The 25,288-nt window shown below is 46.8% G+C and overlaps 1 protein-coding gene across 1 annotated transcript in view; it reads left to right on the top strand.

Moving 5' to 3' along the window:
* Positions 1-24,986, top strand: part of LOC144124629 (4'-phosphopantetheine phosphatase) — a 207,347-nt gene extending 182,361 nt beyond the window's left edge. Inside the window, exons 14-17 of the mRNA XM_077657428.1 lie at positions 6,763-6,920; positions 11,885-12,057; positions 14,840-15,056; positions 24,598-24,986. Coding sequence (XP_077513554.1) covers positions 6,763-6,920; positions 11,885-12,057; positions 14,840-15,056; positions 24,598-24,660 — 611 coding nt within the window. The 3' untranslated portion in view covers positions 24,661-24,986. The remainder of the gene's footprint in view (positions 1-6,762; positions 6,921-11,884; positions 12,058-14,839; positions 15,057-24,597) is intronic.
* Positions 24,987-25,288: the final 302 nt, after the last annotated feature.

Here is a 25,288-nt window from a genome sequence, read left to right as displayed (position 1 = left end):
TGCTGCCGAGCCCTGCCTTCTAACAGGTCCTCTCTTGTCACCAACACCGTGACAATATAGACGGGTTTATAGCGCAAGCAAAGGCAAAGACAAGAGAGGCAACACAGGCATTGTGTGTGTGTGTTGCCTTCCTTGGCCTTGTCTTTGTTTGCGCTATAAACCCCTCTACATCAAGCGTGTGCATTTTTTGACGGTAGTGCCGGCGGCGGTGGCTCGTCTGGCCAAATTGGCAGCGTGCCAAGACAGTATTACTGCTGCGGCAAGCTGCACCACTGCACATACTATGTTTATACCACTGGCAAGGTGGTGTAGAAGGGGCATGCGCACAAGGCGACGTGTATTACGTGCACGTGTGCGCATGGCAACTGAAACTGTGGGCCACACTGCAGAGTTAGCTGAGCCCAGCCAAGACAAAAAAGAAAGTGTGCGCGTGTCACTGGGCATTTTTCTGGGCAATTTGACGGCATCAGCGGCGCTGGTGCGGAGTTTTACCGCCGACGAGCCTATTTGTGCTGCAAAACCAGTGTGTCGAAATCAGGAGGGGGAGGGGGTGGGGGGGGGGATGCTGCGCTGATGCTGGAGCAGTGAGCAGCAGATAGTCGAGGAAAGCCGGACGAGGCATCACGTGATTCTGTGCGCAACCCAGCAAGACAAGTGTGCAAATGCAAGGGAACAAGACTAGTTTTTCTGTGTTTTTCTCTTGGGTTGAAGGTCTGAGCATGAGTGAGAGATGGACGTTAAATACAAAAACTGATTGCTGAAAAGTAAAAAAAATAAATAAATACCTATTTACTTGTGTAATTTGCACACCCTCAAATTTTTACCTGGATTTTTGAAAAAAAAAATTGGAGAGGACACATAAGTTCCGCCTTAAAGGTATGAAGCGATAGCATTGGGGGTTAGACTTTTCATTCTGAGCAGCTTGACACCTATGAACGCATTTTTTTCCCAGTTATTTCAATTAATTGATTGGTCAATTACACACTGTAAATTTTCTTCATCATCAAGCACTGGCTTTTCATTCTGAGCATTTTGACACCTTTGAACCCTCTTTTTCCAATCTTTTCATTTTTTCACTTCTTTAATTAATCAATTATTTACATTGGTTTCATTATCTCGTCATCTTTATCGCACACCAATCACACACAGCCTCTGATTATAGGTCACTGGTTTGAATTCCTGCCTCGAGTAAGGCTCTAACTTAACTAGTTAGTTTATGCTGCACGAAACGCTGAATCGTATGACACCATCCAGAACATTCTGTGGCAAACGGTTGGCATGATACGATTTTTTTTACGCAGCCCCTGATTGTTTCCGACACATTGTACCAACTGTGCCGATGGCTTCTTGACTGAGCGAGCTGTGTATGCTCTCACGTAAAAATTTTACTTGCATATTTTGCGCTCTCTACTGAGCCAGCCCACCAGCATGTACACTGGTGTGTGCAAGGTAGGCTTGGGAAGAACGGCACGGCCACGCGTTGCCGTGTGCTGTTCCGAAAAGCACAAGCATGTACAAGTGGCGAGGGCACCAGCTTGCTTGTTCTGGCAGTTGCTTTGCCGGACGAACAGTTGCGTGTGCACCCCAATCCGAAAATACTGACTTGTTTGCTGTTCTGATTGCCAATAGTCAGCCGGACCGTGCGCGAACGCATCGCTTTATTGCCTGTTATTTCCTCTGCCGCCCATTGTTGGCTTCGCAGTATCGTTACTTGTTTATTGCATTGAGCGGCACCCATGCCTTCATGCCATCCCGCGGGAAACTATGTAACGTGGGGTGGGGCGGGGCGGGACGGGGTATGTGTCTTACATTTGGAGTCAACTTTTTTGTTGGCCAGTAAAGGGTGCGAGATGGGAGGTCTGCGTATAGGCAGTAGTATAGGGTATATATTGCGTGTTATGATCTTTGTAGAGTTTCTTTAGGACGTGTTCAGAAAATTTTCACGTAATATGCGCACCTCCTTCTTGAAAGCCCTAATTTAAAGAAAAAAAGTGCGCAAATTGCAAGAGTAAACACGGTACTTACAAAAGTGAATGAAACATCAAGAAAAAAAGCTCATATGGTCCATTCACAAGCAACACCGACCAATTGTGACCCTTGTGACGACCAGTTGTGAGGAGTGGGAGGGAAGGTGGTTCTTTGGCATATGTTTAAGGCTGTTGGGGTTCCATGGGGCAAAAAAGTTTGGGAACCACTGTGATAACAAATTTCCCTCGGACATACACTGGATCTCCGATGCGCACATCCAGATATAAAAGTCCGTAGGGTATATCCTGTCCTGGCACTGAAGATTTCGATCTTAATCGGATGTACCATAGATATCCGTGGTTGACTTGGCTACAAAAACTGTCAAGCTTTCAAGTGAACATGTGAGCTGGTATAGGGACAGAAACAAAGTGGATACAGCGGAACATATTTATTACATAATTTATTACAGTGCAGTCATGACAAACCCCCGACTTTGCTAATTAGTGTTGAAACTAGCGTATTTTCTGATTGCTAAATACATAGCAGCTAACTCCATGTTGCTCAATATTGTCTTATGTATGTTGTGTTCATGTGGCTCAAAGAGGACACTAGTTGCGTTGTGGTAATGTTAGAAGCTGATGCTGTCGTGTAGCAACATTCAGGCAACAAAGTGTGCTACTAGAGATTTGCTACCTTTTTACAGTCAGCACAAAAAACAGTGATGCTGCTGCTGAATCTTTCAATGTGAGCAATGATAAGGCACAAAGATGTACAGAGGCCAGAAATCTCATTTTGGAGAATCTTGTCAGCCTTGCTGCTTCAGTTTTCACAGTGTGACCCTGACTGCCCAGTGCTCCTTCTGCCTGGTGTTTCCCTGTCTTTGCAAATGGATGTCAGTGTGAAATGAACTTCTCATAGCTGTGGATCGTGCATGTGTCCACCATTGCTCAGTAAGCACGGGTGCTGTCGCTGGAAGTTGTAGCCGGCAGGTGATGGAAGGATCCGTTTCCTCTATGTGCTTGCTTTAAACTCAAGCACCCACACTTCATGCATAGAGCCATGCAGCGGTGGAGAACACAATATTTTTAAGCACTTTTTTAAGAACTGCCAGTGTCACTAGCAGAGATAGGCATAAATACTAGCGGCATCGTCAGTGCATCATGAGGGATGCTGCTTATTTGTTGAGATGAGTTTAAAGTAAATTGGGGAGCTGTACAAGTGGTTGGCATGGCGGCATGTGTTTTCGAAAGTACAGTCGCTTTGTGTAGTACCTTTGGTCATCATGAACATACGGGTTTGCTACCCTGTGGATAAGCTGGCTAGTAGTTGTACCCTACCGGTACTCACCTATGGGGCAAAAACGTAGAGGGTAACGAAAAGGGTTGAACTTAAATTGAGGAACGCAGCATGGTATGGAAAAGAAATTGATAGATGTAACATTAAGAGACAGGAAGAGGGCAGACTGAGTCAGAGAACAAATGCGGGTTAATTACATCCTAGTGAAAATCAAGAAGAAGAAATGGGCTTGGGCAGGGCATGTAATGCAAAGGCAAGATAACCGCTGGTCCTTAAGCGTTACCGAGTGGATACCAAGAGGAGGCAAGTGCAGCAGGAGGTAGCAGAAAGCTCGGCGGGCAGATGAAATTACGAATTTTGCAGGGATAAGGTGGCCGCAGAATGGCACAGGACAGGATTACTAAATGAAGGTCAGTGGGGGAGGCCTCTGTGCTGCTGATTTTGAGGGATAAGTTGGCTGACAAGCTTGACCCTGCGTCTGTAATGCCCTTACAGCTTCAATGGCAGCAGTGAATCATAAGTATTTGACTTTTTGCCTTGTGGACATTTAGAGAATCCACCTGCTTGCTTTTCCTGAGTAACAATGGCTTCATTTTTTTTTTCTGCATGGAAGCACCAATAACTTCGTAGTTGTCGTTTAGCTTGTACCACTGCTTAATGGGAACTTGCATGATCATTGAGGTTTGGCTCCATTTACATCTCACAACAGCACCAGAGCCATAAGGCTCATGCAGTGATTAATTTGTACTGTGGCTTTCCCTAACCTGCACTAGAGAGAGAGGGAGAGAGAAGCTCTTTAATGAAAAAAAAAACAGTTTAGCCGGCGTTTAAACACTAGCATGCTACTTGCACAGGGAAGGGAATTGGAAGATAAAGGCAGAAGGAGGGCGGTGCTGAAAAAGTAAAATAAAACAAATAAGAAGGAGAGAAGATAAAATGCAGCCATTAATGTGTACTAAGGTGCCTCGCCGAATAATCATGTTACAGATGAAATGATGAAGTTCACTGCGTGAAGAATGTATGAGGATAATATACAAAGTGAAATATCCTTACGCAGTTGCTGTTGCATTTTACTTGCACTGAATGCAACCGCTGAAGAGGGCTCACACCAACAGTCTTATGCTCAATAGCAGGGTTTTGTAAGAATTGGGGTCCACTGTGGCAGGCGTCTGCTTGGGAAGCTGCTTATAAAGGGGCCCTGTGTTTGCAGTGGGGAGATGTGCTGTAAGAGTACGTATTCGTGACTCGAATGTAAGTCGACTTGAATGTAAGTAGATTCCCCCACTTTACATTTCTGAAAAAAAATAACAAATAACTTGGAGGTCGTTTACACTTGGCCTTTAATAATAGAACGCGATAGCACTATCCTGCAGCCTCCCCTTATCGCCAGCCGCTATTGGCTGCCGCGCGCGGCACCGCCCTTGGGCACATTCCAAAACGAAAATGTATTAGTCACTGGACTACTAGTCCACACTTGCGCCATCGTCCTCACTAGCGCTGCCATCGTGATCGCTGCTGCGGTCCCACAGCTCGTTGTTCTAACATTGTCGTGCAATGAAATCTCGCACTTCGCAAACAATCACGAGATCGCGTGGAACAGCTGAAAATTTTGCCTCGCTGCAGCTGCCACTCTTGTATCACCCGTTTCGAACGTCGAACTTGTGGCCTGGTGGGCAGTTCATTTCTTTGGCGTGAAGAATGACAGCCATCTTGAATGTAGTCGTGAATGAGCGCCAGTCGCTTATCGGACCCGGAGCACAAATGACGAAAGACGAAGCACTACATTAAAAACTTGTGGAATGTGGCCGGCAGCAGTCGAATGCGTCAGAGCCAAAGAGAAACTGTGCTTGAGTGGTGTCGGCTCTTCCATCAGCTACCGACACTCCCCGGTTCCACTGCGGTTCTGAGTGGGGGTGCTGCCACAATTGGAACAGCGGCCCTTCAATCAACTATCGACGCTCCCTTGAGCGTCGAGCGCGTGGTTGAAAGTAAACAAAAAGAAACTTGGGCGATGCCTTTTAAGAGTAGAACGCAAATGCGTTATCGGGCCGCCGCCGCTTATCAGCAGACGCAATCTGCGGCCACGTTTGGGTAGTGGGCTGCTGCCGGTTTGCTGCTTATCGACAGCCACCATCGGCCGCCTCGCGCGGGGTGGGGGCGCCAGTTCTGCGCCTTGATATAGCAGCTGCTCCAGGACAGCACCAAGAGTGATGCGACGGAGCCGCTCAGCAAAAATGCAACCATGCTGAAGCATGCCTGATATCTCGTTTGTCTTGCGTTTGTTTATGGTGCGTTGCTTTGGTTTCCATTTTAAGTCGACGCCCCCATTTCGGATTTTCAAATTTTGTAAAATAGGTCGACTTACAATCGTGTAAATGCGGTACATTAAACATGGGAAGTCAAAGCTCATTTAGTGCAAGCCTCATGTCTCTTATTAAATTATCCTTTATATAGAGCAGTATCTGAACACTGGAAAGCTACAATTTGAATGCATAGCAGAAAGTATGGCTACATTGCGCAGAAATTGGCAGTCCCATCTTATAGATCGAACCTCGGACAGCACTGGCTGACCCAGGAAGCTGTCTTCCCCACTACATGCCTCTGGGGGTTAGCTTTTTCACGTGGCCATGGAAGTGTTGTGTAGTGTGTGCCAACCAAATATGACACAAGGTCTTCATGATGTAGGCAATGGGCACCTAGCAACTGGCCAGGCTAAAACTGAGGGACCCTTGTATGGATTGGCGTAGCTGTCTAGGACAATGCTTTGGTGTAGTCAAAGATAAGGATATTCAATGAAATGGTTATGCTTATTTGGGAGAATTCTTGTGAATTATGTTACTTGGGCAGTCAGGGCAATACTGCATGCAGTGGTGTCTCCGTAATAGGCTGAAAGTTGTGGCCTTTTAAAATGATTTGCGAGTAACTTGACAGGCACATAATAATTTCATGATTTCTTTAACACACTAGTCCTAGTCTTTATGCTTGGCCAGGCAGTCTTATATTTAAATTAGGTGTGTGCTGGGACAGTGCAGCTGCTTAAATCTTTTGGAAGCAGCTACACTGTGCAGGTGAAGTGAATTGCAAGTGAACCAATGCTGGGGCTGCACAGAAATGTAATAGTGAAAGCCTGTCCCTAGTTTGCGAACATGGTGAGTCATGGCTGCTTGTCCTCCCAAAGCGTCCTTTACAAGGGTGTAGTGCATCAGAAGACAGGGATGGAAATAAGATGGTGGTACACGCAACGAAATCGTCTTTTTTTCTTGTCTTTTCGTGCACTGTGGCTTCACGAAAATGAACTAACATGCCCATGTTTTAATGGTTGGCAATGCTGCTGTTAAGGAACGAAACAGCGCAACTAAAACGAAGGACCAGAAAAAAAGATACACGGACACGCACTTCGTTTTAGTTGCACTGTTTCGCTCTTTAAGATGCAATACCAACTCGCCCACTATACAATGCCGCTGTCAGAGATGATGTGAGATGAATGCCCTTGTGCAGCGCGGCCCTGGCTTCAGGACGACCTGGACTCCTGGATCGAAAGGCTTGAGAAGGGGCCTATACATCGGTGTGCAGCCATCTTTGTCGACAATAGTGGCATGGACGTTCTGCTGGGTGTGCTGCCTTTTGCTCGTGAGCTACTGGGCCGAGGCACCAAGGTGGGTACACATCCGTTCCCCGTACATGCTACACGGGTCCACCTTGTGACAGTAGTAAACTCGAACCCCGCGACAACCAACGTTGCTTCAACAAAATATTTCCAATTCCCCGTCAGCTCGCCATAGAAAGTAATGGAACAAATTTCTCATCACAACAAACCACCATTTTTGGGGCGCGTTTACGCTTCAACGAAATTTTTGCGATGCGAAGCTGGGTTTAAAAATCTATCTTACAATAAAACAACCATATCGCCACCCATCTGTGTACTGCGTAGGTCCGCGCTGCTTTGTTTCACTAAACTTTTGCTGGAACCAATTGATCCACTCATTCAAACGCACTTGAAGACCGCCATTGCTTGGTGGTGATGACAGTCGGGCTGGCTGCTTTGCGACAAGGCGTGGGTGCAAGCTCCCGTTTTCTTCCAAGCCACAGCTGCAACCAATCCGTCGCCAAAAGACGCAGCAGCCTGGCAACAGCAGCAGCGCGTATGTCCTAGTTTTTTTCACTCGTGCTTGTGTGCTGCAGTCGACACGAGCATGGCAAGTTCTTTTCTTTTGAGGAGCTGAGTGATGAAGCCATAATTAGGGCGTTCGCCACAGCAACGCATCATCGGATGATGACAGTGACATAGAGGATTTAGCACCACCATCTGCACTAAAAGTGATGGAAGCATTTGAAGATTTATTGGTGCGCACGATGACGACGTCGCGATACAACTGCTCACCGAGTGCGAAAGTCGTGCCACGGCAATCGTGGCAAAAGAAAAGAAGCAGAAGAAGCTTACCTACTTCATTGGAAATAAGTGATGTTTTGGGACTATGTTGTCCAACCTGACAGTCTTTTTGGGCTGCTTTCGCCTCAACAAAATTTCGCTTCAACAAAATTTTTCACTCGCCTCATCAGTTTCGTTGTAGCGAGGTTCAACTGTATCAGTCAATCTCTTTGCTAAGGGCAGATCCAGGAAACAACATGCTCTTTCTCGTGGGCTTGTGGATATGAGCAGAATTGCTGCTGCCTTTGTTGCTTGATGTAGCTCTTTACTGCTACGCAATTCCGAATGAAGGACTTTAGCAACACAGCCATCTGGCATGCTTGAAAGAAATCAGTTCTATACATTTTGATCGGCTGCATGAAGCCCATGGGCATACGTGTACTGAGTGGGATGTGTAAAGAATCAGTAGCAGTGGCAGTTCGAGTCTAAGAGGGCCTGTGTGAATGAGTCTTAAAGGATCGAGGCTTTGCCAGATGGCTTTACATAGGGTCTAAAAAGAACAGTGTAAAGCGCTGGAAGTTGGAGCTAGAAGTTCCGCATGCACTTGCAGCCAGCCATCACATGCAACAGGAACATGCAACATGCAACAGCAGGCTTCACATGCAACCGGTGAGTTCTATTGCTCCGTACGTTCGTCACGGCTGTCTCTGGCACAATCTCACTAGTTTTCAGGGAATGATCCGCGTCGAAGAATTCCTCGTCATCACTTTCACAGCTGTCACAATGTGTACCTGCCTGACGCGCTGAATACGCATGCATAATTTGGAGCAACATTTACCCTATGAAGTTTTTCTCTTCATAGCTCCTTCACTTCTACAAACTAAGGTTTCTGTAATCTGCAATTCGTCTGAATAGACTTGCTGGGAGAGAATCACACTTGTGACGCTAAAGTTTAGGTCCCACATCATTGCGGTTACTATCAGTAGATAGAAATATCTCACATTTGAAAATATTTATTTCCGCATGCATCTTCCTTTCAGTCCGTATTTGAAAATGTTCAATTCGATTCGCAGTTTGTTCTAGCATTTTTTAGAAGATATTGAATTTGTTATGCATTTGCTAATCTCTCTCCTTTTTTGAAAATGAAATAAACACTATTCCTTACCATTCAAATAGGATTAAATCGTTGTTTTTATTTTTAACATGCTTACTAAAGAGTGATACCATCAGGCGGCTTTGTGTCAGCTTGTTTTCGCATAAAACAAAGTTCTGTGTCACTCACGGAATTTCACAAATGCACTCAGGGAAAACCTGGAAAACTCTGGGAATTTGGAAACGTCAACTTGGTAGACACCCCGGGGGGTCGTCCCCTCTCGTGCCATCTAACCTGTACAATACGTACCAGTGCCCGCCTGCATCGCCAGTGCCGCCACCTCTTGAGCCTGAGTGCAACCAATTCGTTTATTTCTGTAACAGTGGCATGCATCAAAAGGAGATTTAGCATGGTACAGATGCGCTTCTGCGCGCTGCCAGTGCGGGGCAGGTGTGCAATCAGCTGGCCGGCGTCTGGCACCTTCGGGTGTCCTGAGGGTGGTCTTTGCATGCGCAGTGGCTCCCCTCGGAAGCGGAATGCGCTGTGCTAAATCTCTCGAATCGGAGGACGTGTAGCTCCTTTGACTTCTGCGGTACGAGTCTGTGCTGACTGCAGCTGCCGCAGCCACTCTTCTGCACGTGAAATTCGTGAATCACACATGATGGCATGAGTATGAGAGGAAGCTGGCATGAGACACATGGATATGGGCACCCCTTTCCGACGCCCGACATGGATGGTGCTGGTCGCGCGGTGCGTACACCTGGCAGGTGTTCATGGAGTTGTCCGTTAAAAGCAATAGCAGCACAGCGATGCAATTGCAATGAAGACCAACAGTCAGGAGCCCCAATAGGCCTCACACCCCACAAATACATCAGCTCCGCATGTAGGTGAACTCCCCCAATTTGCGATCGGCATTTTTGCAGGCTGTCGACTCACCTTCAACGAGTGTGACAAAGCTTCAGTGCATTCTCTGTATTTTTTTTCATGTAGTGGCTTTGTGTGCTAACAAATACATGATTTTGAAAGTGCCTGTTGTGCCATTCAGCCTTTTTATGTGCTAGAAGTATTCAAAATAAATATTCGCTTCGAAATATATTCAAAGAAAATTGCTATTTGCTTCGATTTCGATTCGAACCGAGAAACCGCTATACGCACATACCTATGTCCAGACTGCACATATGCCAGCTCGAAAGCTGAGGAGTCAGTTGATGCAAGCCAAGGAGAAACTGAAGCAAGAAATATCCAGGTGTAGAGTATGCCATTCCATATGCCAACTGCCCGTCCGTATATATAACTGCGAGGTAGAGGACTACAAACGAAGGCTACGTAGCCACCAGAGTGACGTCAGAAACCGGCGTGCATATCAGAATGCACTTGCCAAGCACTCGTTATCTTCCACATTTAATATAATCTAACCAGAGGCACTTGTGATCTCAAAAGAAAGGAACAAAAATTACGGCTCCATCTTGAATTGTTGATTATCCAGACGACAACATTTGTTTGCCTCCAGTTACACAAGATACCTGGGTTCTTTCATGTGCCGTATTTAGAAAGCAGCTCTACTCGTTTTGCCTCATTGTAAACGAGGCTTTGGTGAGGGAGCCGAAACATTTTTTCATATCCTTTTTTTTGGTCAGCGCCATCTACAGTAAAACCACATTAATACATACCCACGTACTAAGTAGTTACAATTAAAACGTAGTTGTGAGAATTCCCTGGCTTAGCCACCATTCAAACCCACGCTTAAGGCGTGATGGCTCATGAAATGCCTACCGGTTAAAACATACTTTCTGCCACAGTTCGGGTGACATTGTGCTGTGATGCAAAACATTTTCTATCTTTCCAAAACCGATTATCAATGCGTGGACTGCTGGCGATGAAACATTACGCCCATTTCAGCCATGTTCTGATGAGTGCGGCGATGTCCATGTCAACAGGGAGCCCAGGAAGCGTCGCCAACTTCTGTATTTGTGCGCCAACGCGCTGCTGAGTAATATTGTTCCCCACCCTATCACAGTAACCGTCACCCTACCCAGCCCGTGTGACCTCACACTGCGCATGCAGCTGTGCTGTGGCCTTGCGGCCTTGTGTTCTGCGGGGCAAAGCACAATGAAGATGGGCCTCATGGACAAGCCTGCTCCTGGTCTCGCTGATTTCGAGACTGCTGTTGTCAGTTCATGGCTGCCACGGCAGCAACTGAAAATGACCGGCTTCTGCTCAGCAGGACATGAATAAAGTGCACTTACGTGTATTCATGGGAAATTTACTGTGCCTAAATTTTTCTTCACTTTCAGAGGGTGAGTAATGGAAAATTTGTAGTTGTTGATTAAGGTGTATTACCATATAGTGCGTACTTTTCCTGTCTCCCCACCAACTACTTATTAACGGAGTTTTAATGTACGTTCGTCAGAAACAGCTGGCCTTTTGTTGTTGTGAAAGGCGCAGTCTTGGATTTAAATAGAGACAGTAGGGTAGACTGGCTTGGATAGGCTTGGCTATGTGTTCATTGTTGCCACTCGAGTTTATGGCACGCTCTTCGTTACCATCGGGGTGGGCTCCAAAGAAGAGCGTGTGCAATCGTGTTTAAAATGGAACAGCGGCAGCCAAGGAGGCGACCATGACTTAGACAACTCTGTGCTAAGTGCCGGGCAGATGGGGGACATGGTGGGGGTGCAGTCAGAGGTGCTTGCTTAATCTCGCTTATTCCACTGCATTTCCAATGGGTTCCCTATCTCAGCTTTCACTATCGTCGTTGCCCAATGAAACTCTGTTCTAGCTCCATCGGGCACTTTTACAGCGGGGCGATGCATGCATCACGGCACGTTCACAACATCACCCGCGGCCGCATTGCAGAGTCTTGTATTGGCGACGTGAGGTGGTGAGGACATGATGAACGCTTGACCTCTGGCCTAAATACAGTCTAATATCGCTTGCAAACTTAACACAGGAAACAGTGAAGTCTGTGATTTTTTAGGCCAATTTTCCGCAGTAAAGTGATTTTTTTGAAGTTCACTAGTTTTCAGACTGTTCGGCTATTCAGACCATTTTTCAGGCCCGCTGAGTCTGAAAAATTGGTTGGCAACTGTGGATGGTCACTACGTGTGCCTCACGAAAGGCATCCATCAGGGATGCTTAACAGGTGTCATTTGCTTGTGCAGGTGCTGCTGTGTGCCAACACACGTCCCGCGCTTAACGACGTGACCCACCAGGAACTGCAGATCCTGGTGCAACGGGTGGCCAGCAGTGTGTGCCCCCACCTTGGTGACGCCCTAGCCCAAGGGCACCTGCAGGTGCTCGACTCGGGGCAAAGCTCGCCCTGCCTTGACCTCAGGTGGGCTCTCGGTTGTGACTCATACGCAGCACAACTGTCACACCTTGCAGGACTTGCTGTGTTGACTGATGTAGGTGTAATGCAGATGGTCGATGCAGGGCTTGCCGTGTAATCAGTGTAGTGCAATGCAGGTCATCAGTTTAGGACTTGTTGTGTAGATGAATGCAGATGTGATGCAGATAATCGATGCAGGACTGGCCATGTTGGTCAACGAAGATGTGATGTAGATGGATGTAGGTCGTCAAATGTAGGACTTGCCATGTGGGTTGACATAGATATGCAATTGCAGATCATTAATGCAGGAATTGCCAGTTTTGTGATTTTTGGCATTCTGTAAACCATGCATGCAACACCTTGGCACTGCAGCTGTTGTGCTCGACATAGCGGTGGTCAGTCACCATATAGCTGCTTGGTAACCACAGCATGAGGCCCTTGTGAAGGCTTGTTGCCAGCCATTTCATCATTACCAGTGATTTGACAACTGTCTCAAATCTCAGTAGTTAACTGCAATTTGTCTGCAACGAAGGACCGAGCCCACAGTTAGAGCCATGCTAGGGCAGTCACTCCACCAATGAAGATGTCCAGGATGGCTGCCCTAAAGCAGTGAAAAGCTGTGTTCATTGAAAACCTGAGTTGGGGCGGTAATATTCTGCTGTTTTTATGAGCATTTTTCAATGCAGAACCATGACGATTTTCACTTTGAATCTAGTTCAATTTGCATCAGCTGCTTTTTGGACAACTCTGCAGTTATGTGGCATAGGTTTCTATTGAAGCCATGTGCTTTCATCAAGTGCAGTGTTAATTTCAATCGTTACTTTGTTATGAATTTACCTGAGGAATTGCCACAAATCCAGTTACCTGTCTATTGTTTGCTGTGTTGAGGGTAATGGTCTCCTCACTGACTTAAAATGTGCAACCGGGCTTGGTTTGCCTGAAATTGCATTATACTTTTAAATTCCGCAAAAGCAAAATCTGCTGAGCTCCCCAAAAAATTAATACTGTATAAACATCTGTAAGGGCTGCACCTGTGTACAGGCCACACCCTGTTTTCCTGAAGAAAATATTAAAAAAAAAAGATCCATGTAAGGGCCGCTCCCAAACTTTCCAGGATCCACGCGGGAATAGCCTTTGAAATACATGCGCCATGGCCTCCGCGATCAGCTCTGGCTGCGAGCAACTGTGCACTTGATCGTGGAGGCCACGCATGTACACAGGAACTTCCAGGTGCCGCACACGGATGGCGCCCGAGGCAGGAGGTCATCATCATCATTGCCAACTTTTTTCTCCACCATGAGCTCCTACTATCCATATTGGCATCAGTATCACCAGCTCCAGCCTTTTGTAGCTGTCAAAGGCACGGGAGTTGTGGTAGCGTGTTAGTTCACCGTAGTTGTGGCTTTTGTGTGCTAGCTGCCACTGAGCACTGCAATTTTAGCATGATGGGCAAGCACTTTAATAGCTACATGGCTGAGAGCTTGCTCTCGAACCGGGCAAGCGTGCGGTGGGCAGGAAATTCGACACGGCCAAGAATTGCGTCCTACATACATTACGGAACACAAGCTGCAAAAAGCGCGCTTTCCGAGGCAAGCTGTGCAAATTTCCCAAACTGGAAGAAGAGCTGCTCTGCTATGTGATGGAAGTGCGGAACAACGGCTATGCATTGACAACAGGCATGCTGTGCGACTTCTTGAAGAATCAGCATGCACTAGAGGACAGCACCAGCTCAGAGTCGGAAGACTCTGCGAGTGACGACTGAACATAGAATAAATGCCGCTCATTCCCTGATTGGTGTGTTAAAAAAAACAAATCGCACATTGTTTGTATGGGCCGCACCCCGAAAATTGGCCCTTGAAACTGGAAAAAAAAAAATGTGGCCCTTACACGCATGTGCACGGTATTTAAAAAAATTAGCAGACAGTTGTAGCTGGCCTAACCTAGCTGCGAACATTCAAAAAGATTTTGCATTTATATAAAGTTAGCCAGCTTTTACTGCTTGCTCAGTTTTAAAAGTAGCGTCATTACTTTTGTCACTGTGTTTGCAAGCGCCTTGAATTTGCCTTCTTTGTAATGTGATAGCATTTTCACTGTTGTAATGTGACCTTTGATTTTGCCACATGGGTCCTAGTTTGTGACTGCTCCAAGGGTGTGTATGTAACAATAGGGTTTAAGAATAGATAACCCAAATCTTGGGGCCCCACTCAACTTTGTCTGCAGCTGTCCTTTGGTAGGTATAGGGATGGCCAAGTTTTAGAACATGGACTGGCCACGTTTTGATAGCACTCTGGATGTGGTCAGACAGCTGCATTTTTCAAGGAGCACCACTTCACGTGAGAAATGCGGTGAAGACTATATTCACTTTGCATGTTTACATTAGCTAGTTTGCATTCAGTGTCATTGAGAAAGGGTATGGTTTTAACTAGTTAATATAACAGTGATATAAATGAGATCATCCCAGAGTGAATGACACTTGAAAGTCAGATGCAAGCTGTTGATAAAGAAATTTTACATTGCTGCTGTTTTGTGGTGGTTTATACTGAACCTGAGTGTGACGCTGTGTACCTGGTCATGCCCAGCTTTGTCTTGTGCTTGGTGTTGATATTTTCTGTCAAACTGTGTGGGCATGCATGCGTGCATGCATGCTTGTGTGCACTTGCATTTTTGTTCCTTTGGTGGTAGTGTGATGTAAGCCTTTGAAGCTCACAATATGCACCAACGAGCACAAGTACTGAGGAAGGGCGCTTCGTGCAGTTTGGTTGCATTTTCCATTGCCATTCATGTGCAGCCGTATCAATGTGGAGGTGGCGCAACGCATGCGTGAGTTGGGCACGGACCTGGTGGTCCTGGAGGGCATGGGCCGTGCGGTGCACACCAACCTGGAGGCGCACTTCTGCTGTGAGGCCATCAAGGCAGCTGTTATCAAGAACCACTGGCTGGCACAGCGACTAGGCGGGGCCATGTTCTCTGTTGTCTTCCGCTACGAAGCACCTGAGTCGTGTGAGGTATGTATGACACTATGCTTGTCACTCATGTATGGAGCAAGTACTGTTCAACAAAAGAAGCTCTCAATTCTCTGGTATGGCACAAGGGTAAAGCATCTCAAGGAATATTATAGACAAAGAAATTAATACCAGACATGTGTCTCATTTTGTCTAGCACATCAGGCTGTGGCTCACGGAATGTGTGCCATGAAATGACAGTTCTTTAAGACTTTGAGTGATTGCGGCTAAGATGTCAGGAAGGCATGTCTGTATCAGACATAGTGAGAGGTGGAACGTAGGTCACAGTGGCTAACTTTTCTGAAATGAAATGACAAAAGCTGCTCTGATGTATAAAGATAGTTTTACTGTGAAAGGTGTGCTAGTGTCATCCCCTCACAAATTTGATGTCTGTTGAAGTGAAGCCCCCAGCCAATGCGAGGAGCTTCCACCCTTCAGAAGCACCACCCACCCGCCACCTCCCTCCCGCACATTCTAGCTAAGAGGCTGCTTGCCCACCCACTGCCGCCCTGGATTCACCGCCGCTCTTGCCATGATGTGCACATTATTTTGCTTATGTATATGAAAAGTATTGTGCAGTAGAAATTCAGTTATTCAAGCACGGCTGATGCGAAGTTCAGTATGATACAAATTCATAATGTTCCTTGGTTGAAGTGCATCATACACAGTGTGCAGATTTTAGGGTGTTCTGAACACAGTTGTACATCGCTATGGATGATGCAATTGGGAGTGCCGCCACCTCTGGTGGCTACAGGTTAGGGAGGCCTTGGTGTGTTTCAGATTTTGGCAGCACCTGGGCACGGCAGAAGTGTGGGGTGGAGTTAGGATGTCTTGTGCTCTATGCATGGCCATGACTGCGTTGCTATCACATAATTAATGCTGTGACTGCTAGTCGCACAGTGCACACCTGTGAACACTAAGTGAATGGAGCATTCTCACTTTTGCGCCAGCCTTAATGGATGCACACATCTTGCGGGTTCAGCTTTGCAACCATTACAGTCTAGTCCAAGTATATCACACCTTGATATATCAAATTATTGCTTACACTGAATATTTGGACCATCCCCTTGAAAAATTCTATGCAGAAGTATAGCAGTATTGTCTGTGCTTATCAGACTCACATACAGTGGAATATTCGATACCTTGAGCTGTGCGCTGCACCCCTGCAAGTGGCTTTTCTCCTAATTTCAGTCTGCTGTCACTTTTTGCGTGAGGAAACGGTTTGGCTGCACTGCCTTGGACGACTGCTGGCAGCTGTAGCGCTGTGAAACCGCATGTTGAGGTGAACATGGAGTGTGCTTGGGGGTGCTATTTGGTCTCTTGTATGCTACATCTTTTCCATGGCACATTGCTTTCATGGGGTGAAGCGAACCTAACCAAAGTCTCACGGTGGCCATCGTATGGAGTGTTGCACTGCCAAAGGAATTGCAGAAACCAGTTGTGCGTTAATTTTAAAGAAATTATTTTATTTCTTCTGCACTGGTGATACGATCAAACATCCTATGGTAGGCAGTGGATAGATGCCAAAGCACCATCCCTGCTGGTCATCGTTGAAGTGCTCAGAGCAGGATGGAGAGCAACAATTTAAAAAATGCACACATAAACAGCAGCCACTGTGGTATGCAGTGAGAAAAAGGAGACGAGGGGGGCAGAAAACCAGACCAATGCCATTTTCAAGTAGAATAATGTGAGCTTGTTTCATGCCCTCAGTCTCCATCTCACTTGATGCATAGTGCAATACAGTAGCCGACGGGTAATTCGGACTCCAATAATTCGGACTTGTGGGATATTTTGGACCTCGATGAGGCACCGTCAGTCACCCCATAGAAGCGCATGCATATTCGCGACGGACATTTCGGACTTAAAAAGTCCGAAAGTTCGATTTTTCGGACTAATTTCAGTCGCCTGCAGGCCAAAATCGGCCATCTTATCGGCTCGTCGCTGGTGCAAGAGGCACCATATTGGATTGAGGTGGATTTACACTGCAGTTGGATTGGCTTGACATACTTTCGGTACCTGATTTTTGCCAGTAGAGGTCCCGGTGATCTCTGACACTTTGAGGTCGCAGTCGGATTGTCACCGCCATCAACTTGCGTTCGTCGCCGCCATTGTTGCGGACAGTTATCGCTTGTCCCATACGTTGAAAATTGGTCGTTGGGGGAAGGAAATTGCGCAGTAGCTATCTCGCATCTCGACAGACACCTGAGCCCCGCATTAAAGGAAGGGATAAAGGAGGGACTGAGAGAAGAAAGGAAGAAAGAGGTGCCATAGTGGAGGGCTCAGGAATAATTTCAACCACCTAGGGATCTTTAACGTGCACTGACATTGCACAACACACGGGCGCCTTTGCATTTCGCCTCCATCGAACGCGGCCACCGCGGTCTGGTTCGAACCCGGGTACTCCGGATCAGTTGCCGTGCGCCCTAACCACTGAGCCACTGCGGCGGGTCTCATACGTTCGCCATTCGCCGTTTCGTCCCTTGGGCTTCTCTGACCGCATCGACCGAGTGGCGCTCAGTCTTCACGAAGTTGCATCCGTTCGCCTTTTTGTGATTGCGTCCGGCGGTTCCACCGCTTTGAACGAAAGTGCCTTGTCTTTGCGTGTTTGATGAGCGGTGTGGTGCACACTTGGGTTGTGGACAACATGGCCCTGCTGGTGCCGCCGTGTCTGTCAAAGAAGCATGGGAAGTATTCAACTAAGTGCCGTGACCTTGCTGTCTAGCATGTACAGTGAAAGCACAACTTTGGCGCAAATACAGGCGCAAATCGTCGCCAGCAAAAGAAATTTTCAACAAGGTGAAATCAGTGACATTTTTAAGCCGATTTAATCTCAATAAAGTGATTTTTTTGTACTTCGCAGATTTTTTGGACTTTTCGATTATTCGGACCATTTTTCGGGTCTCTCCGAGTCCAAAAAATAGGTCGGCAACTGTAAATGCTCGATTTGCAATTGTGCTCTCTCTGAAAGGATATGCTATATTTACGCGATTGTAAGTCAACTCGAATGTAAGTTGACCACCCTGCAAATCACATTTCCGAAAAATAAGAAAAAAACTTCAGAGGTTCTTTAAGCTTGGCCTTGAATAGTTAAACGGGATAGCATTATCCAGCGGCCGCCGCTTATCGCTAGCCACTATCAGCTGCCACGCGAGGGCGTGCCCATGGGCACATTCCAAAACGAAAATGTATTATTCACTGGACTACTCGTCCACACTTGCGCCATCATCCTCACTAGCGCTGCCGTCGTGATAGCTGCTGCAGTCCCACAGCACGTCGTTCTAACGTCATCGTCCAGCAAAATCCTGCACTTTCCAAACAGACACATCACAATATCGCGTGGAACAGCTGAAAATTTTCCTCGCTCCAGCTGCCACACCTGTAACACCCGTTGCGAACGTCGAACTTGCGGCCTGGCGCACGGCTGTTCGTTTCTTCAGCGTAAAAAATGGCAGCCATCTTGAATGTAGCTGTGAACGAGCACCGGTCACTTGCCAGGCCTGGAGCCCAAATGATGACTGATGAAGCACTACATTAAAAACTTGTGAAACGCTGCTGGCAGTAGTCAAATGCGTCAGAGCCAAAGAGAAACTACGCGTGAATGGCGTCAGCTCTTCCGTCGGCTACCGACACTCCCCGGCACCGCTGCTGTTCTGAGTGGGGGTGCCGCCTCGATTGGAACAGTGGCCTTTCCATCAACTATCAATGCTCCCTTGAGCGCCGAGTACGCATTTGGAAGTAAAAGGAAAACTTGTTGGACGCTTGAACTTCCCGTAGAACGCGATTGCATTATTGGGCCACTGCTGCTTATCAGCAACCGCTGTCAGCATCTACGTGTGGGGTGCCAGTTTCGTGCTTATCGATAGCCGCCATTGGCCGCTGCCCGCGAGCGTGGGGAGGGTATGCCAGTTCTGCGTGTTGACAAAGCAGCTGCTCAAGGCCAGCACCAAGAGCGATGCGACGGAGCAGCTGCTCAAGGCCAGCACCAAGAGCGATGCGACGGAGCCACGCAGCAAAAATGCAACCATGCTCTAGCATGCCCGATGTCTCGTTTGTCTCGCCTTTACTTATGGTGTGGAAGAGCGGCGCTTTCATCACTATCAACGCTCCCTTGAGCGCCGAGCGCGCATTTGAAAGTAAAAAGAAAACTTGCTGGACGCTTGAGCTTGCCTTAGAATGCGATTGCGTTATCGGGCCGCCGCCGCTTATCAGCAACCGCAGTCAGCAGCCACGTGTGGGGAGAGTGGGGGGTGCCAGTTTGCTGTTTATCAATAGCCGCCATCGGCCGCCGCCCGCGCGCGTGGGGAGGGGATGCCAGTTCTGCGCGTTGACATAGCAACTGCTCAAGGCGAGCACCAAGAGTGATGCGACGAAGCCACGCAGCAAAAATGCAACCGCGCTGTAGCATGCATGATATCTCACTTGTCTCGCCTTATAGTGCGATGTTTTCGTTTCGATTGTAAGTCGACCCCCCCCACTTCAGATTTTCAAATAAAAAAAAATGGGTTAACACTTACAATCGTGTAAATACGGTATCTGTTATTCATTGCCTTCGTTTAACATATACAGTCGAGTCCACGTATGATGAACGTAACGATGTCGCGGATTCCGTTTGTTATATTCGATGTTCATAGTAAATGGACTCCGCATAACAGCCAAAAATACTATAACCACCAAAAGTGGCATTTACCGTATAAATGCATGTAAGGGCTGTATCCGTGTGTGCGCCACACCCTGTTTTCCCAAAGGAAATACTAAAAAACAATAATATCCATGTAAGGGCCACACCCAAATTTTTCATGACCCACCCGGGAATAGCCTTCGAAATGCTCATGCCGTGGCCTCCGCGCTCAGCTCCGGCTGCGAGCAACGATGGGTTTGATCACGGAGGCGATGCATGCGCATGGGAGCTTCCAGGTGCCACCCAAAGATGGCGCCCGAGGTCGCGGCTCATCATCATCATCCTCAACTTCTTCCTCCGCTGCGAGTGCCCGCTATCCACATCGGCATCAGTATCACCAGCTCCAGCCTTTTGTAGCTGTCAAAGGCACGGGAGGTGTGATAGCGTGTTAGTTCATCGTAGTAGTGGCTTTCGTGTGCTGCCACCGAGTGTTGCAGTTTAAGCACAATGGGCATGCACCTTAATAGCTACATGGCTGGGAGTTTGCTCTCGAACATACCAAGTGTGCGGCGGGCAGGAAATTCGACGTGGCCGAGAAGTTTGTCCGACGATGGTGCAACCAAAAGGATGCATTGAGGAGCACAAGCTGCAAAAAGCACGCTTTCCGAAGCAAGCTGTGCAAGTTTCCCGAACTGGAAGAAGAGCTGCTCTGCTAAGTGATGGAAACCCGGAACAGCGGTTATACGTTGACAGTGGACATGCTGCGCAACTTCTTGTGGGATGAGTGTGCACCAGAGCACAGCACCAGCTCGAAGTCAGAATACTCCTTGAGTGACGGTTGAACGTAGAATAAATTGCTGCTCATTCCCCGATTGGTGTGTTTCTACTTTTAAAAATTTTTTTCTCACATCGCGTGTATGGGCTGGACCCTAAAATTGCCCCTCAAATCAGGAAAAAAAAGTGCGGCCCTTACACGCATTTATATGGTATTTCTTAAATAAAACTGCGTTATGAATGTCTACTTGTTGAAAGCAGGCCCTACTGCAGCTCTTTCCAGGCTCTCCAGAGTGGTCATGTACATCTCTCAGAGATCCTTGCTGCCAACAATCAACTTTAGAGACAGCATATAAATAATCGTGGCCAGTGTGTGAAGAGTCTACGGCAGCTGGTGGCAGGTCAGCCACATTAATCAGATTACTAGCGTTAGAGCAGTGCTTGTACTTGGCATTCAGTGGCTTAGTCAGAGTACACGGCTTTGCGATGTTGTGGCCCGCAGGAGCAATGTCATCCAAGGAGACATCTGGCCAGCTTTGCATCAACGACACGCTGCCACAAATCTACATGTGTCTGATCACGTGTGTTTTTGAGAGCTTTGTCTGTCCCATGCAAAGATGAAAGTAGCGCAGCACCCATGGCACAGAATGTGTCAGCTGCTTTGTCCTTTTTATTCCATTTTTGGGTCAATATGTTCTTTCTGGAATTATGTGGCGATGGCTGAGAAACACTCTTTGATCTTTGCTTTTGCTAGAGGCGCGACTTCTTCAACTTCTGGAGGAGTTTATGGCGCCTCCTCGTTTGCAGTAACCGAGTGGTGCGGCCAAAGTTGTTCATTGTACCCAAGATGAATTGCTATTGCTGTAATGCATATTTTGATGGTAGCAACGCACTCATTCCTTATATCTGCAGCTGTTATCAGTGGGCTGGACTGTATACAGGGTGTTTCACCTAAGACATTACACAATTTATTAAAAATAGGCTTTTTGACTTAGAACAGCGCTTTTTTCGGCATATACACTCCTCAGTTATAAAGAGCTGTGTGGCCCACCGTATGTAATATCCACATCAGTTTTTAGAATTTTGAAAATGGAGTTTCCCTTGGCTCCCCTGTCCTTTCTTGCTATCTCTCCGCTCTATACTTCTCCTAGCTATCCTCTCCCTCTCACCTCCGCCGGCTGCAGCTCGGATGCTTAAGATATTAGCAATTGCACGGCTGGCAACATTCTTTTGCTTCACTTTTTTAAATAAACCACTACTACTACAGTAAAAGCTTGTTAATTCGAAGTCAGTTCGAACTGACTCCCGGGTCCCAGCACAGCCCTGTGTATTTCAATGGGAAAAAACTCCCGATAATTTGAACAAGTCGGCATCCGCTACGGTTAATTCGAACTAGGAGCGTCTGGCTGACACCGCTCCTCGTGTGATAGAAGTTGACCCATAGCGAGTAAAACACGCTCCAAATTTACCAGAGATGTAAAAAAATGGGGGAAAAAAAAAGCCAAGTGCACGAGGCTCATAGAGCCCGCGTTTCGATGCATGCCGTAGCAGGTTCTCACTGGCGGAGCCCTCATCCGTGCCTCTGGTTCCATGTTTTCGTTGTGCCACGGTCGCGATCATGTGGTGAAAACAACGTAGTACCAGTAGTATGACAGTTCGGACGTTGACGGATTTTGTTGGTGCCACGAGCGCAAGCTCCATGGACAGCAGCATGAAAATGTTGGAGCCCTTGAGTGACGCCGATATATTTGAGGCTGCATACTCCCAGCAGACGTCGCAGGGCTCACGTGCGGTGAGAACAGCCGACAGTGATGAGTCTGACAGCGGCGACGAGACTATGCCACCGCCAAGTGCACGTGAAGTAGCATCGGCGCTCGATGTTGCAGCACGCCACTTCTCTGTCAATGAGAACTCTGACATTGCGCAGGAGCATTGGGCAAGCTGCAGATGATGCTGATGGATTCTCGGCAGAAGAAACGCAAGCAAATGCACTTCGCTGATTACTTTTAATTTTGACAACCCTTCTCCGTAATTAAGCATGTTTTGGAGCATAAATAGTGTCATATATTCCAGCACTAAAGCTCGCTGCTCGCGCGAATGCATACCAGTACTTGTTTCTGGCACATAGCTGACTGATCAACTTATTTCATTTGCCATTAGGACTGGATCAGTCAGAATATCAGAATCAGAATATGCCTGCCACAAACGTGTAGTAGCGCCTAGCTCGCGGTAACGAGTATAGATATGACTGCTTTGGGTTCTGCTTGCGCGGCGGAGTGCTATAACTGCTCATTCTAGCGCCCATTCGATAATTCGAACTTCGCTTAATTCGAACACTTTTCCGGTCCCCTTCGAGTTCGAATTAACGAGCTTTTACTGTACTACTACTTGCCCTTGGTGCTGTGGCGAAACAAATTTTGGCTATATCATGCCAAAATACATGTGCTTTCGAGAAGCTTGCAGACAAAGCAACCTTTCCAGTGCTCGTAACTCGTTGAAATAGCCAAAATTTGTTTGGCCACAGTGCCGAGGGTAACCGCGTTATCGAAATTCTAAAAGCTTTTATGGATAATACTTATGGTGGGCTACAGGCCTATCAATAATTGTGGAGCCTAAAAATAATGGTTAGAAAGTTTACTATTCAATATTAGTTAAGCTGCGTGGTAGCATGTCTTAGGTGCATTACATGTACTATGCTGCTGACAATGCTATGCCGAAAAAAGCACTCCCCTAACTCAAAATAGCCTATTTTTAAAAATTGTGTAAAGTCTTTGGAGAAACATCCTCTATATAGACACACCTAGCATGCTCACATATTTTGGGGGGGGGGGGGGGGGGGGGGCATTTCTGTTGGGACGAACTTATCATAAGGCAAACAGATTTTCTGGTTCCTTCAAGTTAGTCTTAAAAGGGTGTCTACTGCTTAGCTTATCCAGCAATACCATTGTCGCATCATGCCCTTGGCTTGCCTAGTTAGTGGAAAGTGTAACTTGTATTCAACAGCCAGCTAGCTGTGCCTTGCTTGTCAAGAATACTGACCTTAAGAACCAAATTTCGAACACTGAATTTGGCATACTTTTCAAGTGATTTTTTTCTGTTTGAACCGAAAAATCCAACCCCTAGTCATAAAATACACAAAAGTCGTCGGTATTTGCCACATTAGAAATGCGAGCGACACTATAATATTAATGCGCAATGTGGGAAAGCCAACTAAATGAGCTTTCGAATGTGTAATTTTGACGTTCGATATTTTGAACCAAGTTGTTGATAAAAAAAATTTAAAAACTGACCTCACCTTGGATGTTGATGTTTTTCGATTTTGCAATATAATCTTGCCCCCTGAAATAAAAACTGTAGCTTGTTCTGTCTACTGGTGGAAGCGTTGAATAAAAAAGGAGAGGAAAACTATGAAAATCGAGTCCGTTTTTTTGCAGGACATCTCACATGCCTGTTGATAGGGCTGGCAAGATGATGGATGTGCTGAAAAATTTGGGGCTTCATTAGCCTAGACCACTGGCCATGCTGAGCACATCTTGCTGCATCTGACTACAGTCTGTTTCCAAATCATTATAAAAAAAAAGAGCTTTGAAGGGATCACAATCTTCAGCTCTCAATCTCGAAAGTGGCTCCTGCAGCTGAGCAGGTTTTCAGTGACCAAAATTCACACTTTATTGGGGCATTTGAATAAGCTCTAGACATCGTGTGCCCAACGTGTGCAACTTCGGGTTGAAAATGTTCAGTGTACGGATCCATGGGTGTATGGGATCCCTTGTGGGCTGACCCAAGTAGGGTGGACCACGGGGGCCCCACTGCAGGGGGGGGGGGGGGCGGGGTGGCTCATACGATGTCTTGACAAACAATGGAAGTGTACAAGCTCATTGATTAGAAATCCTGGATAATTTGAACTGCCGGTAAATTCTCTAATTCTCTTCTCTGCCGAACTGGACATTTTTCTACACCCCCCATAGAGTGAACGCAGTTCCTAAAGAGCTGTTCTCCTCTGTGTTTTTTTTTTCAGGCTCAGCAAATAATCTCTGTTCAAAGTGGCATTTAGTTATAACTTTATTACCATTGATTTTCAGTCTTTTCCCAATGTGTTTTCTCTTCTGTATTGATTTGCAATTCTCTTTGCATGCGTCTTTCTTTTTCTAGGAGTCTGCATCGAACACAGCTCCTGGCAGTGACACCAAAGTGCCAATTTCGAAGTCGAGATGATGTGAGGCTAACAATGGCTCGCCCTGGCATGTAGCGCCTGTTTTACTTTCTTCGTGTGATCTCTTCCGTTTTTCCCCGGAAGACCAGACAGAGCAGAGAAGAATACTGAGGCATGGATTCTCTAGACTTGCCAAGGTGGCACGTGTACCTTACTTTTCTGTAGCCCTGTTGGCACTGTATATAGGCCCTGTACAAAGCGTGGACACTGTTTGTACATAGGAGAGACCAGACGAAGAACACTGCCTCAGGCTGGCTGATGTATTCTGTGAATGTTTTTAATGCAGCGGCATGCACTGCATTCAAGAAATAAAGCACGAAGAAAAGACGTTTCCTTTCATGCGTGCCCTTAGCTGCTCTGTGTACCATACTTGCAGTGACAAATCTGCAGCTTCTAGTTCTTTCTTACACAATGGGGAGCAGCTGTTCAGTGGTTATGGAGAGAGTCTCACTAGGGGTGTGCAAATATAAAAAAATTTTGTTGTTAAACGAACGCATACAAATGAGAAAAATTGCTTGCAAATTGGATAGAATAGTGGTTCTCAACCATGGGTGTACGGGATCCCGTGTGGGCTGACCCAAGTAGGTTGGACCACGGGGGCACCAGTGCAGGTGGTGTAGCTCATACGAT

This window comes from Amblyomma americanum, chromosome 3, assembly GCF_052857255.1.
Source record: "Amblyomma americanum isolate KBUSLIRL-KWMA chromosome 3, ASM5285725v1, whole genome shotgun sequence".
Taxonomy (NCBI): Eukaryota; Metazoa; Arthropoda; class Arachnida; order Ixodida; family Ixodidae; genus Amblyomma; species Amblyomma americanum.
The sequence above is the reverse complement of the archived record's forward strand: the minus strand, read 5'-3'. Positions and strand labels throughout refer to the sequence as shown.